This window comes from Alligator sinensis, unplaced genomic scaffold, assembly GCF_000455745.1.
Source record: "Alligator sinensis unplaced genomic scaffold, ASM45574v1 scaffold787_1, whole genome shotgun sequence".
Lineage (NCBI taxonomy): Eukaryota > Metazoa > Chordata > Crocodylia > Alligatoridae > Alligator > Alligator sinensis.
Window position 1 is genome coordinate 3,253,373 of NW_005841911.1, and position 13,878 is coordinate 3,267,250.

A 13,878-nucleotide genomic window follows, 5' to 3' on the forward strand; every position below is an offset into this window, starting at 1 on the left:
CGCAGCCCCCTCCATACACATGCATCTACGCCCCCCCTCACACTGCCATACACAAACCCCAGGCACATCCCCCAATACCCACCCACACCCCACATAGGCACACACCCACAACCCCCACAAACCTATACCCACCCCTCACAATATACAAAAATAAGACTTCATTTTAAGCTATCATGCAGTCAACTCTGCATACACTACACAAACACATGTAAATCAGGACAAAAATATTTTCTGACATCAAATTAATGAATGTTGTAGATGATCACTTTTTAGAAGATAATTTAGTATTTTTCTGGTTCTGAGATGGCAAAACCCCTTGCTGAAAGGAGTACTTCTGGGGGAAAGAGGAGGGAACTTCTGGTGGCAAAGGTCAGGGGTTAGGGGGTGGGACTGCTGGTCACAAGATGGCGACCAGGGGGCGGGCCTACCCATGTGGCCCTCGACAGCTTGCCAAAACTTGGTAAGTGGCCCTCCGCCCAAAATAATTGCCTGCCCCTGCCTTAGGAAGAGTAACTAACTTAAATCTGTAGTTCACTAGAAGTTACCATATCACTCTGCCCCTCTTTAAAACAAGTAAGATTTCATCTATTTCTAGTTTTGTCCAGAAAATCATCTGTCAGCTAAATCATCTAAAACTATGGTAGGAAAGCTATGACAATGCACGCCCTGAAAAAGTGGCCTTCACGGCGTATAAAAAAGGGCTCCAACATGTCCACACAGGTCAATATTCTACAGTAAATTATCATCAGCTAATTGCCCCTCAGATATGACAGCCTATTAAAAAATTAGGAGAAGATCTCTTTGCAATGCAATGTCAAAAACACTGAGCTGGCACTGATTCAAAAAGCTTAACTAAAAAAGGGCGGGGGGGTAATTATTCAAATATTGTCAAAGAATGGATATCTTTATCATCTTTTATCTACGTTTGATGATAATATGTTTTGGACAGACATAAGAAATTACTAATCAAGGATCAGGCTGCCAACTTGCTAGTTATGCTAGATCAAGACTGTTAGAAATGAAAGGGAAATGGACTAAAACCAAAGTAACGAAAGCCATATGATTAAGAAAACAGATTCTCTAATTATGCTTTCAAATGCAGTAATTTGCCAAGGATAAAATATCCATCAAAGGTAGTCTGAAGTGCCAAATTTAGAAAGGAAACACTGTATGACCCATCAACCTTTTCTCTTTACTAACTTCCTGTTGAAGGACATGTTGAGACCAGATGTGCAAAAAAACCCAAAAAAACCTCTTTGCCAATCAAGATGGAATGAAATTTGAATATGCATGTAATAATTTATTCAGTTGCCTGCAGGAACATTTGTGTTATGTCTACCACTTGGTTCCAGCATAAAGATAAATAAAAAATGTAAATAGGGGATGAAAACCGTCACTAGTAGTAAAAAAATTCTAATGTAGATAATATGATACAAATTAACTGAAAGAAATCAACACAGTTGTACCCTTCACCGTACTTCATACCTCTGAATAGGGTGCACACGTATGCTCCAGGTAACAGACATTAGAAACAAAAGTGCACAAGATCTCAAAACCTTTACCTTAGCTATATTTTACATTAGCTGAAAATTCTTTAAATCCTATTTCGTCTGTTAGTTAACAAAAATTCAAACGTGTACATGTAAACTATATCCTGTTTAAACTATATCCTGTCAGAAACAATTCCTCTCATACGGACAGAGAAATCACTAATTTGGTGCCAGTAGCACTTTGCCTAGAACCAAGTTAGACATTTAGGATGTCTGTATATGTGCTCCGAAACAAAGTGGGGAGCACTTTAATTAAAGCTGCTTTGAAAGCCGCTCTAATTAAAGTGCCCGCCATGACATGTTTATTCAGTGTCCTGCACTTCAAAATGGTGGTGGGGACGCTTTAACTAAAATTTGTTTGACAAGCTTTAGTTAAGGTGCCCTTTTTAAATGCGGGAATGCTGAATACACATGAAGCGGAGGCTGCTGGAGTGTGCTAATTAGCATGTTCCAGCAGACTCAGTTAATCAAGTCTGCTCCAATGTGTGCTAATTAGCACATGTCAGAGCAGAGGTTCATCATGTGTATAAGTGCCCTTAGTTAGGTTCTTGTGTTTGTTTTTTAAGAAATAGATTTACTTTGCTAAGTTTGTTAGTTAGTTTAGTTAATATACCTAGATTTTCAGGTTACAACATTCTCTCTAATCCTCTCCATTTTCATTGTAAATGGTACTGAGACCTATTAATTTCTACAAATTTAAAATGGGAAACAGGCTATACTAGACTTCAATAGATCTACATATTGGTGTGTTGGGGGTTTAAATACTGAAACACTGATAAAAGATGGACCCCTTGTTAAAAAGATGGTATAGATGTGTGTCAATGCCTGGTATACACTGGATTTTGCTATCTACCGTCAGCCAGTGCTTTTGACTCTGTTTAGAACATAGTCTTTTGTCTCCAGTATTTTGTTTATACATGAAGGATTGAATCAACATACCTACTTTGCAAAACTGTGTAGCTTTGCAGCCAGCTTACTAAATCACTTCCTATTTAACACAACCGACTTTCTTTCACAGTGGGCGTGTCTACATGAGACGCTTTACAGTACAGTAGTGATGTTTACTAGGCAGTAAGCATGTGCGTCTACACATGCTTACTGAACAGTAAGCCTTGTTACTCATGAATAAATTTGCTACCTGCAAATGCAAGTAGCAAATTTACTTGCGATTACTAACTGTGCAGTAGCGCTCATGTAGATGCCTGACCGGGAGCAAATCTGCTCCTGGTCAGCCAGCAACCAGGAGGTGGGCAATTGCTATCTGCCCATGGGAGCTGCCTGCTGCTGGGGCAGGCTCTGCCACTGGTGCCCTGGTGGGGACATGTCCCCCTGCCCTGGCAGCACGGAGTTCCAAGCCCTCACCCCACTCTGAGATAGCAATTGGGGAGTGGGGGCTGGGTGATCCTTATCTCCCAGCACTGGCCCCGTGACCACGGAGCTGGCACTGGGAGCTCCCTGTTGGTAGGGACTGGGGAGCCTGTTCCCCATCTAGCTCTGCAATCATGGAGCTGAGTAGGGAACAAACTCTTTAGCCCTCACCCCATGATTGTGGAACAGGGGCTGGGACCTGTCCTGGTCAGGGGCAGGTCCCAGCCCCATGCCCCAATCAGGCGATCAAGGCACGGGTGTTGGTAAGAGCTGCAGGGGGGGTCAGGTCCCAGCCACCTGCACCTTTCCTGCAGCTCTTCCTAAGTCCCCTACCCTGATCAGGGAGCCAGGGCTGGGAACTCCCTGCTGCTGGGGTGGAGGGATATTGTCCCTGCCCTGACAGCAAGCAATGCCCCCTTACCCCCCACCCCGGGGTGCAAGGAGTAGTGTCCAAGCCCTGGCCAGTTCCCTGCCAGTTCCTGGGCTAGCACCCAGGGGAAGCTTAAAGCTCCCCCTGGTGGTGGCAGGGGCCTATTTCAGGGCCCCACGAAACAAGACCAGTTTGCTGCCATTAACAGCAAATCTGCTCTCATTCCCCTACACATGTAGACACCTGCCCAGGAGCATTTACTCACGAGTAGTCTACTTGCATGTAAACTACTCCTGGATCTAATGCACGTGGGTGTAGACACACCCAGTGTGTATCAGTATTTAGAAAGTCAACTGGGAAAAGGACAGTGTCCCCTTGAGAAGTCAGAATAGTTGAATCTTACCTCTCTTCTGAATTTCTAGGGGATTGGTTACTGTGGTTGCTGTTCCCAATGAAATTCCGAATTTCTGTGAAGTAAGAATCCTCTTTGTCGTCTAGAATTGCCCCTGTGCTTTCGAGTTCTGAGTGAGGTGAGGATGTTGCAGTACCTTTAAAGAAGGCAAAATAAAGTATCAGTTTTTGAGGAGTTATTTCAACTGAAAAATTAATGATCATCCTGGTTAAGATGGTTTCCAATACAAAATCCTAAGACAGATCTTTGTAACAATAACCATAATACTTTGTAGGTTTGTGCATACATCACTTTTTGGTCGTCAAGTTAAAGTGCTTCCAAACACAAATTATGTCTAAGTATCATTCCCATTTTACAGTATGCTCAGCTGAAATATAGAGAAATCCTTGTTTCCATTGAAGTCTATTGCAAAATTCCTATTAACTCCAATAAGAATAGCGCTGGTTTGTAAGTAGAGGTGGCCAGAAATCTGTGTTAAGATAGTGGAAAATATTGCTCTGTGAAAGCAAATTTTTCATAAGATTGTATCAGTTTAAGTTTTTTTAAGGATTCCAAGGTCCAGGAGAGAACAAGAGACTCCACTCCAGTATACCTAATAACTGGGTGACCAGGACAGTCTTCTGGAATGAGAGAGATCCAGGTTCAAGTTCCTACTTTGTCTAGTTCAGACAGAGACTTGAACTTGGTCTCCCACATCCATTTTGAGCATACTGTTCACCTATATATCCTGCGGTAGACATCTCTCATTTTTGGGGAAAACCTTCTTGGTTATGGATGAATACAAAACAAGAACATTTTTAAAATATTTTTTGTATGACAACATAACTTTTTCTGGCCTTTTTCTAGTCTTAAATGACTTTCCCAGTGGCACATAGTGAGTCAGTGACAGGTAGACCAAAAAGAGTCAGTCCTGACTCCCAAGTCCCTTCTTTTGAACATCAGAAAAATAGTGCTGATGTTCACCATCTTGTCCAAAACAAGACTTCTTGGGCGCCTATACATGTGCAAAGAGGCTGCTTTGGTGCAATTAATTGAGTCTGCTGTAGCTTGCTAATTACCGTGCTTCAGCAGACTCCAGCATCACGTGTATCAGCATCTGCATGATGAAGGTTTGACAAGCTTTAGTTAAAGCACCTCTGCCATCATTTTTCAGTGTGGGGACGCTGACACTTGTGGCGGTCTGGATGCTTTAATCAGAGTGGCTCTGAATGCTGCTCTAATTAAAGCGCCCTCCCCCCATCCCTGAGCACATCTATAAATGTCCATTATGACTAGCGGTAACCATCTTATTGAAGCCTGATGATGTACCTAACTGAATAATGGAGAGACCCAAGATCTTTAAGTAAACTGCTGTTGGTCAGCAGTTCCTCAAAACTGGTTGGGTTTAATCAAGTGCCTTCCAAGCCCTGAGTTTAGTGGGGCAGCTGCCCTAATTACTTACCTGCCCACCCCAAACATAGCTAGAAACGGGTCTAAGAAAGAAGAATTGCTAATTTGTCTGATTATTCAGCACAGATTAAAAGTGCAGGCAGGGGCAATTTTTTTGGGTAGGATTTCAACATAATGCCCTGCATAATGGGTCAATTTTTTTGCATAGGATTTCAACATAATGCCCTGCATAATGGGCTTTTGGTAGGATTCACACCTTATGGTCACCACAATCCCTGCTTGTAAGCTTGATGCTGTTTCACTGGCTTATGTTAATAAATTGTCCTTACCAACAGTATATTTCAATGTCTTTCTTTCCTGCCACCCTGTACCATCAGTACTTTCAAAAAATAAATGCTGATATTAAACCAGGTATTCCACTGAATAAGTGGGACATATTTTTACCTACTACTTCTGTAACTTGGTTTTAAGCATGCAGTATCATTGACATAATTACAGAGGACTACATTCATATCACACCCAAAGATAACACATTGCAAGCTATCAAGCACATCCAGGAAAAAAACCTCAACCTCTGCATTCAATATATTATTATTATTTATTAGATGTATCTGTTGCATGAGCTCAATTATTTCAGTTAGGCAGATAATGAATTAAAAAGAATGCAAACAGGGACTTCTAAAACCCTGCAGGTACCTGCTAGCCAGCCACTCCCTTTGTGACCCATATAATCCTCCAGTGTGATGCCCTTGGTTAGGTGGGAATTCTAGTTCAGTTTGTAATTTGGGGGGGCTGAAGGGGGTGGGGAGCAAGGGAAAGACAAAGCAAACATGCTGCTGAAACTCAAAACATTTTAGGAGATGCACCCAGAAAAGTCTAAGGTCCAAGCTTTCATTGGTAGCAGTATGACCATGGAAGTGGAGCGAAGATGCTTGGGCAGGCCCAGTCCAAATATGTCAAAATTGATTTGAGAAAAACCATAAACCTGTAATTAGCTACTAAGGAAAAAAAAATCTGTGCTGGGATTTTCAAAAGCACCTTGAATATCACTGTCGCCTCGATGTTCTTGTGCTCTCAGGTATTTTCCAAAATTTCACCCAAAAGCTTAGAACAAAGGTTGCATACTTTACAAAGGCAGCTTTGAAAATGAGCAGAAGGCTATTGTCTGTTAACACTGAAAACATTTACGGGGCAATGGAAAGGGAGAAAGATTACATACCAGACATGTTCCCATTCTCATGCTTTTTTAGATGTCTGTCTAGATTGGTTTGTTGACCAAAACACCTGTCACATAAGTGACATTTGAATGGCTTCTCCTTATTGTGGATGTTACGGACGTGCCTCTGCAGGTTAGAAGATATGCTAAAGGACCTGTCACAGTATTTGCATCTAAAAAAAATGTGTGGGAAAAAAGGGTTTATTAGTAGCTGGAAAGATAATTAGAATAGAAAGTGACAGGCATCCAGAAAAATTGTCCAAAACAAACTTCAGACTTCAAATTCTAACATGTTCTCCATCTGAAACCTTTTCTTTTCTTTTCCTTGCTTTCCCTCTGTTTCTTTGCTTTTCTTTTTAAAGATTTGATGGCAGGCATTGATTCAATCTCACTGGACACTGCATTTGATGACAGAACTGACTTAAAGTGACTTTATGCTGGTGGAACTCCACTGAATCAGATCCAGTGGTGCAATTCAGTGAAGTGCTAAGTAACCTTAACTTCCATTGCTGACTCTAGAAGATGCTCAGCACCTTACAGACTTAGGCCCTAGAGGCTTTCAGCATCTTTTTATGATAATTCCTAGTATTAGATTAATTATGCTGTCCTCATACAGGTAAAATTCCCCTAAAATAAGAGGGCGTTTTACTTGAACACCTGCAAGATTAGGCTGTTATAATTTAGGTGTTATCCACACAGCTGATGTTTCAGTTTCAGTCTACCTTGTCTCTTAAAAATGTAAGTACTGCATTTAAGAAGGAGCATATTTCAGATTTAATTGCATAAAATTAGTTAGGGTAATTGATTCCCATTTTTTGAAGTATTGCATGCAAAATGGAGTAGTTTGAAAACAGTAGAGCAATAACTGTTGTTTCATGTGCTGCCAATACAATACAATTAAACAGTTTTGGGAGGGAGAAAAAACATGAAACAAATTCCTTCTAATGTTCAAATAAGGTAAAAAAGGCCATTTTTTCTATTCAAAATTATGCTGTGTGATTAAATCTTTTCTTGGGGAATTAGCTTGCTTGATTGCTAATCCCAGAGGAAATTCGGTTATCTTCCAAAACCGAGCAATAAACAGTCCAAATCTTTAATATTGTGCCAATGTGAGTAGTTTAGTCTATCACTCTGGTACCAGAGGCATCAATTTTCATACTCTGTAGTGATTTGGAGTCCCTAAAGCCTTTACTGTATTGCTCTTTAAGCCATTACTAAGACATACTATAACTATTCCAAATTCTCTTGCTGGCAACTAGCCAACACTCTTCATCACTCCAGTTGTTCAATCTTCTCCTCTACTTCAAAACATCTCTCTCACACTATCAATGATGTCAATTTTTTCAGTGCAGAAATTGTCCATTTTGCCACTAATTGTTTCTGGCTTTTACGCAGTGGACAAGCAAAACACGCTTCAAGATACCTCTTTAGTCATGGATAAAATTAGACATGAATCCTGTTTCCCCAAGAGATTCCCAGGGGGGAAAAAAAAGGTTTCATCACAAACAAGGAACTTTTTCTGCTCTTTTCAGGTTATAAAATTTACAAATTTGTTTTATTGAAAAATGAACTGGCTTCATTCCAACTGATTTTCAATGACTATTTCATTTTCAATAAACTAAAGCTTCAGTTCTTATTTCTATATGTGCATAACTACCACGTTTGTCAACAAGAGAGAAACCTAGATATAGTTTGGGTAATTTAACACTTTCAAAAGAATTCCTATTAGACCAGGAATAAATTAGTATAATCAAAGCTTTGAAACCATGCCGTTTTGAAAATCAGTAGAACGTAAAGAGCATCTGAATTAAGTATATTGTTAAATATTTTAAAAAATACTATTGTTGAGCTTCTTTAATATTTTCAAAAGTGTGAAAGTGATTTAGGTGCACGAGCTCCACTCAGAATCAGGGGACTCAATGCTGTTAACTTGCTCACTTTTGAAAATTCCATCCTTAAACGTCAGGTTTTTCCTCCAGCTCCCAACACTGGACTCACTCTTTTACTAATGACATCAACAAAGCAGTATTATGCCAACGCTGAGTGCTTTTGAAAATCCCACCTTCTATGTCTCTAACTACTACTACTACTAATGGCCTGCACCCCTTAGATACCCACTGCAGTCACTGGAAAGTGTGACTCTCAGTTCCTGGTAGAAGAGGATTTCATTTATCTGGGATTCAATTATTGTGGGTGAGTTCTGCAATAATAATGTTATCCTGGATTTCTACTGTAATTTGTATCCCACCAGCTTCAAATCCAAATCCATGCATGTGAGATATACAAGCATGTGAGGTGGGGATGGAATTTGGGAAGGAAGTTGTTGCTGTAATGTTATAATTGTGTTTTCACCTCAAATATTTTCCAAGCTATGACCAAAATCTCTCCTTGTCCCTTTAGGCAAGCATGTCCAAAACACTATATAACTGCGTGTGATACATCTGTCTCTGGAGTGGAGTGTCTAGATCAGGACAAAGAGTGTAGGTTTTTCATTCTGGTTTATTTTCTAAATATATTAGCTAACGCATTTCACATTTCATGTATACAAAGAGGAAATAACAAATGTCCTATATCAGCACATTGTGCACACAGACCAACAGACAATATTGTGAGCAAAACTATAAACATTTCCTAATAATAATAATAATGCCAGTGTGATGCATTTCACTTAGGAAGACAAGGGTCTATAAATTTCACTTGAAATCCCAAAGCACCTCATAGGCAGACTGCTCCTCACAGCCCTCCTGTTGCAAGTAATGCCACCTATTGTTTTTCAAACAGAGGAACTGAGTCAGAGAGATTTCCAAAGGCACCTTGACAATTACACAATTCCCATTGAAATAAATAGAGTTCTTCAAACCCCTTGAGGCAGCTTTAAAAAAATCTCTTCTCAACCACGCTGAGGACTTGATCCAAAATCTATTGAAATCCATGGAAAGATTCCTGTTCATTTCAATGGGTTTGTAATGAATCACGGCTAGAACTGGAAACAAATAACAGAAATACTGAATTCCCGTTTTCCTGCTTTAACCACTATGCCCCATACGTTAACCATCGCATTATGCTCATGACTACAAACACAGGGCAGGGTTTATTATACCTGTAGGGCTGTTCTCCAGTGTGCGTCCTCAGGTGACGTGTTAGGTTTGCAGATCTTGGGAAAATCTTACCACAGTATCTGTGATTAGAAAATAGTTTATAAGACAGAATAACCGCAGCTGACTTCATTTCACTCTGAGCTGCAATCGTGAACCAGATGTACAGCCTTAATTTAATAAATCCTGTATGGTATTGGTATTTCTTTGGCATTTAAAAATTTCAATCAAGGCATCCGACAAATATAAATAACCTTATGAATGAAGCCTGAATTGCTGAAACTGGCTGGAATTTCTTGCGCATACGCAAGCAATTTATGAAAGCAGACTTTAGTTTTAATGACTGTCCAAAAATTCTAAACTTATTAATTCCATTCTGTCACGTTCACGTTTTTGAAGCATGAAAATCTGCTATTAAAGGCTGGGAATTCTGGTTTGATGTAAGCGGACTTCAAATCTTTCAGCTCATTCTACGTGTCAGCAAATGTGACATCATTCTGTGCACTGAATAGGATCAGATCAGACAAGATGCAAAGACCTAATCCATCAAGGTATGTTTCTATAACAACTTGTCTTGAAAGAAGGTGACATGTTTTCAAAAAGATCAGATAAACTGATATGCCAAAGTCAAAAGCCAGAACATTCTGGAGATGGTATAAGAACTTAAATGCTGCAATTTGAAAATCATTCTCTCAATTCCCTGAGAGCTATAACAACAATAAAACCCCACTAGTACTCCTTAGTAATGTTCCAAAAAACAGCATGATTGGAATAGTTACATTCAGCACCTTCAGCCCTGTCTTGCATGGCAATAAGTGCTTTCCACTCCCCATGAAGTTAATATGAAATATAGTTACAGTATACGAGACAGACTTTCTAAGTTTTTCAGCATTAAACCCTGTATTTTTAATGTGCAATTTATTATTTTATACTAGGCTATACAAGTCCCAAACAGATCCATGAGTCAGATCCTGCTCTCTTTTACAAGATTCCTATTCAATCATACTCGCAATGACTGCTAAGATATCACTTTCGTTAAGGTGGAACATATATGTTTTAATAATTCATATACTTTCTGAAAGATCTCTTTTGAAATTAAAGGCAGAGGTCTGAGAAAAACAATCCTGTAGCTTATGAACAGAAAACATTAATAATGAAAGCACAATTATTAGTAACAAGGTGATGAGGAAATATGGAAACACGCTTGTTTTTGTAATGTTTTCAGCCTCATTCATCAAACTAGGATGATACAGGACAAATTCCTTGTACAATAACAAAAACCAAAACAAAACACAGTTTCCATGTTTCACTGACTAAAGGGCACTTTGAAATACTATAGACCTACCATGATCTCTATTAATCATCCAATCAGGAGTAATTTCCAAAGTAAACAGTAGACCCTTTTGAAAGCAGAGAGATGTTAGGAGAGCCTGTCATGATTAGTTTTGCAATTACCTGCAGGTATAGCGTTCCTTGCCCTTTCTGAGAAGGTTTTCTGGGAGGGCACTTGGAGGGGCTCTGAAGTTGAACATGGACGGGACAGATTGTATGAGTTCACTGGCTTCTGGTTTCAGGGCACTAAAACTCTCTAGCTTTTCGGCCATGTTTTCGATAGCTGACATCTGTAAAAGAAAAACAAACATCACAGTGAAGTCATTTTTTTTCTGCAAAGATAATCCTGAATGCAAAGCATGCCATTAAAAAAAAAGATTGTGTGTAATAATGGCTGAAGAAAACTATTTTTTTCTAGCCAAGTAGGACAAAATAATGGTGAACTGTGTTACTAAAGTTTTAATAATGTAAATGTCTTCTGTTGACTGTAGATCACTCAGCAGCTGTGCAGATGCTGACAGTACATGATAAAGCCTGTTCATCTAGCAGCTCATGTTTCCTGATCTCCGTACACGCTAACAAATAATTAATTCCATGCAAGTTTGAAACTCAGTGGAGGGAACGTTTATAAAACTATTTATATTCAAATTCTAATTCATTGATTGACTTATTTATTTATTTGCATTTTAGATTCTTACACTTTTCTCCTACATTAATATTATTGTTTCAAGTCTCATAACTTGAAAACTCTGCATAAGGCAAATTCTATACTCTGGATTGTTCTAGGGAAAATAATAAGATATCTCCACTTAAATCAGGTGGTAGAGGTCACATCCTGTTTCTAATTAAATCAACCTGGGATTTGCCAAGGATTTCAGTGGGAACAGGATTTGACCCTATATGCACCTACGACAAAAATATGATCCAAAATGATCATTTGGAGAAAGTGGCTCTTACAGTAAAGTCTCTGTGGCAGGTGGAGGGAAGTGCTGCTGAAGATGATGAACTGAATTCTGTTCTGAGTTGCATGTTATAAAGCTAGAGTTCCACTGAATCTCACCGACTTCACTCCAGTCTAAACAAGGGCAAAGCCTGTCTCAGACTGCAGGCGCATACATGCCTGAAATATCACTTACCCTTCAACAGCAACTGATACCTACTGTGATCTCTTATCAATCTTTACTTCTTTTTCCTGTTTGTTTTGAACTACTTTTGGATTCCCCCCCCCCCCCCCCTTAACTGTTCTTATCTCATACGCTGGCTGGTGTGATGATCCCAACTCTATCCATTAAACATACAATAATGTTCCCCAAGACTTTGGAAAATCCCCAAATTACTCTGAATCGTTAGCCACTTGCAACAATTTTGGCAACAGTGCACAGCTTGAAGTGATTGCCACAGAACATTTTGGCATCTGAACCCTGAGCGAGGGTAATAGATTTTAACCCTCTTTCCATGAATTCTCCCTTCTCTTTCCTAATGTGGTAATTCCACTGACTTCAGAGGAAATGCTACTGATTTACATTGGAGCAAGGAAGAGGAGAATGTGGCTCACCTTGTAAGAGGAGACTATTTTCTATTATGCCCTACTGTATTTATAAAGTTATATTCAAGAAAGAGAATATTTTTGTGTCACATTCTCTAAGGTCTATGAAGAGATTGGTTTGTTTCTGATGGTTTTGTTTCAAAAAAAAATATTGCCTGCTTGTTTTTTGAAATGACTATTCATGTTCTGGTTAGCTCTGGGTTTGAGGGTTTTTTTCCCTTTAGCCTGTAGCCTGCCCTCTCATTTCATGCTCAGACTCCTAATGCTCACTACAAATTGCAATGTACAGGGTACCACTGCCAATTTGCCAAATGTCTTTCATCAAACATGGTGCAAAAAAATCTCAGAGGGAAGTCAAGATACATTTACTTGTCAGGCGACAAATGTGAAAGCATTGGGAGGCAGTAGGGGCTGTAAGCTCTGGGGTTTGATTCATAATCACTCAGCTGCTAAAACATTCTCCACAGATGCAAGTGGACAGCACATTTGTCAATATGAAGGATTTTGACATGTACTGATCACAGGCCTGAGATATGTAATGATGATGCTGCTGGGATAGGAGGTAATTCTGTCCCAGCAGAGCAATGTCATTATCAAGCCATACAGCTCGACATTACCATATATTTATTTTTATAACGTTTCATATTGTTCTTTACTCAGGATCAATTCTTAAAACTTTTATGATACTATTTCTGCTGCCTTTAATTCCTTCTAATTGTTCCCGACAAGAAATCATTCTGATATTTTACTATTGCAAAGAATAAATGGCTTGAATGAAAAATGACCTTTGGCCTTCAGGCTGATTAGCAGTGACAAGACAGTGCATGGGTTATGATAGCACATATTTATGGTGAAGAATAATAAGTAAATTGAGAGGATAATAAATGTTTTATTTATGCATATTTAATATTCAAGTCAGTTTCATTATCTAGTGGTTTTAAATCATTTTTGGATCACCATTTTTCACGTACATGGCTCCTTCCAGTAATATATTAAAGAAACTGTTTTCCCCTTCTCATTTAAAATGGGTTAGTCATGCTTATTATCATTATATTATCTTCAGCTGTGGCATCTGATTCTGCACTGTCCTACCACGTAGCTGCATGGATGGCAGCAAGATTACCCCTATCTACACACTCAGCAGGAGGTCAAGATGACGTCCTTAGTTTCTTAACTATAGAAAGTAAAAGTACGTCCAATTATTTTAAAGGCAACGGTTGCTTTTAAAAATATGTGCCCAGCTGGAGTAATTACTATTGCTTATTTTTTAAGAATGATCACTGTCGTTACCTTACATGGTTTCTATGCCTTGCAAACCACACACAGCAGTAAGAGACAATATTACGTCTTTGGGACTACATTCCTGGTGTGTGTAAATCAATGCAGTACCACTGAGGTCAGTAGAATTTAATCAGTTTAGCAGCAGATGTGGCTCCCAGTAACCAAAAAATGGTACATTCTTAAGGATAATAATGGCTGAATGAAAATGAGTGGCTTTTTTCTTTTCCTATGCTTCACAGGCAGCCAGCCCTGAAATAAAACTGGGATAAAAGTGAGGGAAAGGGAAGCTCTTAGCCTCTTTCCATGCATGTTACGCAAA

General features: G+C 39.3%; 1 protein-coding gene across 7 annotated transcripts in view; it reads right to left on the bottom strand.

The window, feature by feature from the left end:
* The window catches only part of MECOM (MDS1 and EVI1 complex locus), a 505,030-nt gene that overhangs the window by 5,940 nt on the left and 485,212 nt on the right, over nucleotides 1-13,878 (bottom strand). For all 7 annotated transcript variants that reach the window (XM_025198049.1, XM_025198048.1, XM_014517494.2 and 4 more), the window contains 4 exons: nucleotides 10,856-11,022; nucleotides 9,406-9,483; nucleotides 6,309-6,478; nucleotides 3,692-3,836 (listed from right to left, as the gene is read on the bottom strand). In XM_025198049.1, coding sequence (XP_025053834.1) covers nucleotides 3,692-3,836; nucleotides 6,309-6,478; nucleotides 9,406-9,483; nucleotides 10,856-11,022 — 560 coding nt within the window. The remainder of the gene's footprint in view (nucleotides 1-3,691; nucleotides 3,837-6,308; nucleotides 6,479-9,405; nucleotides 9,484-10,855; nucleotides 11,023-13,878) is intronic.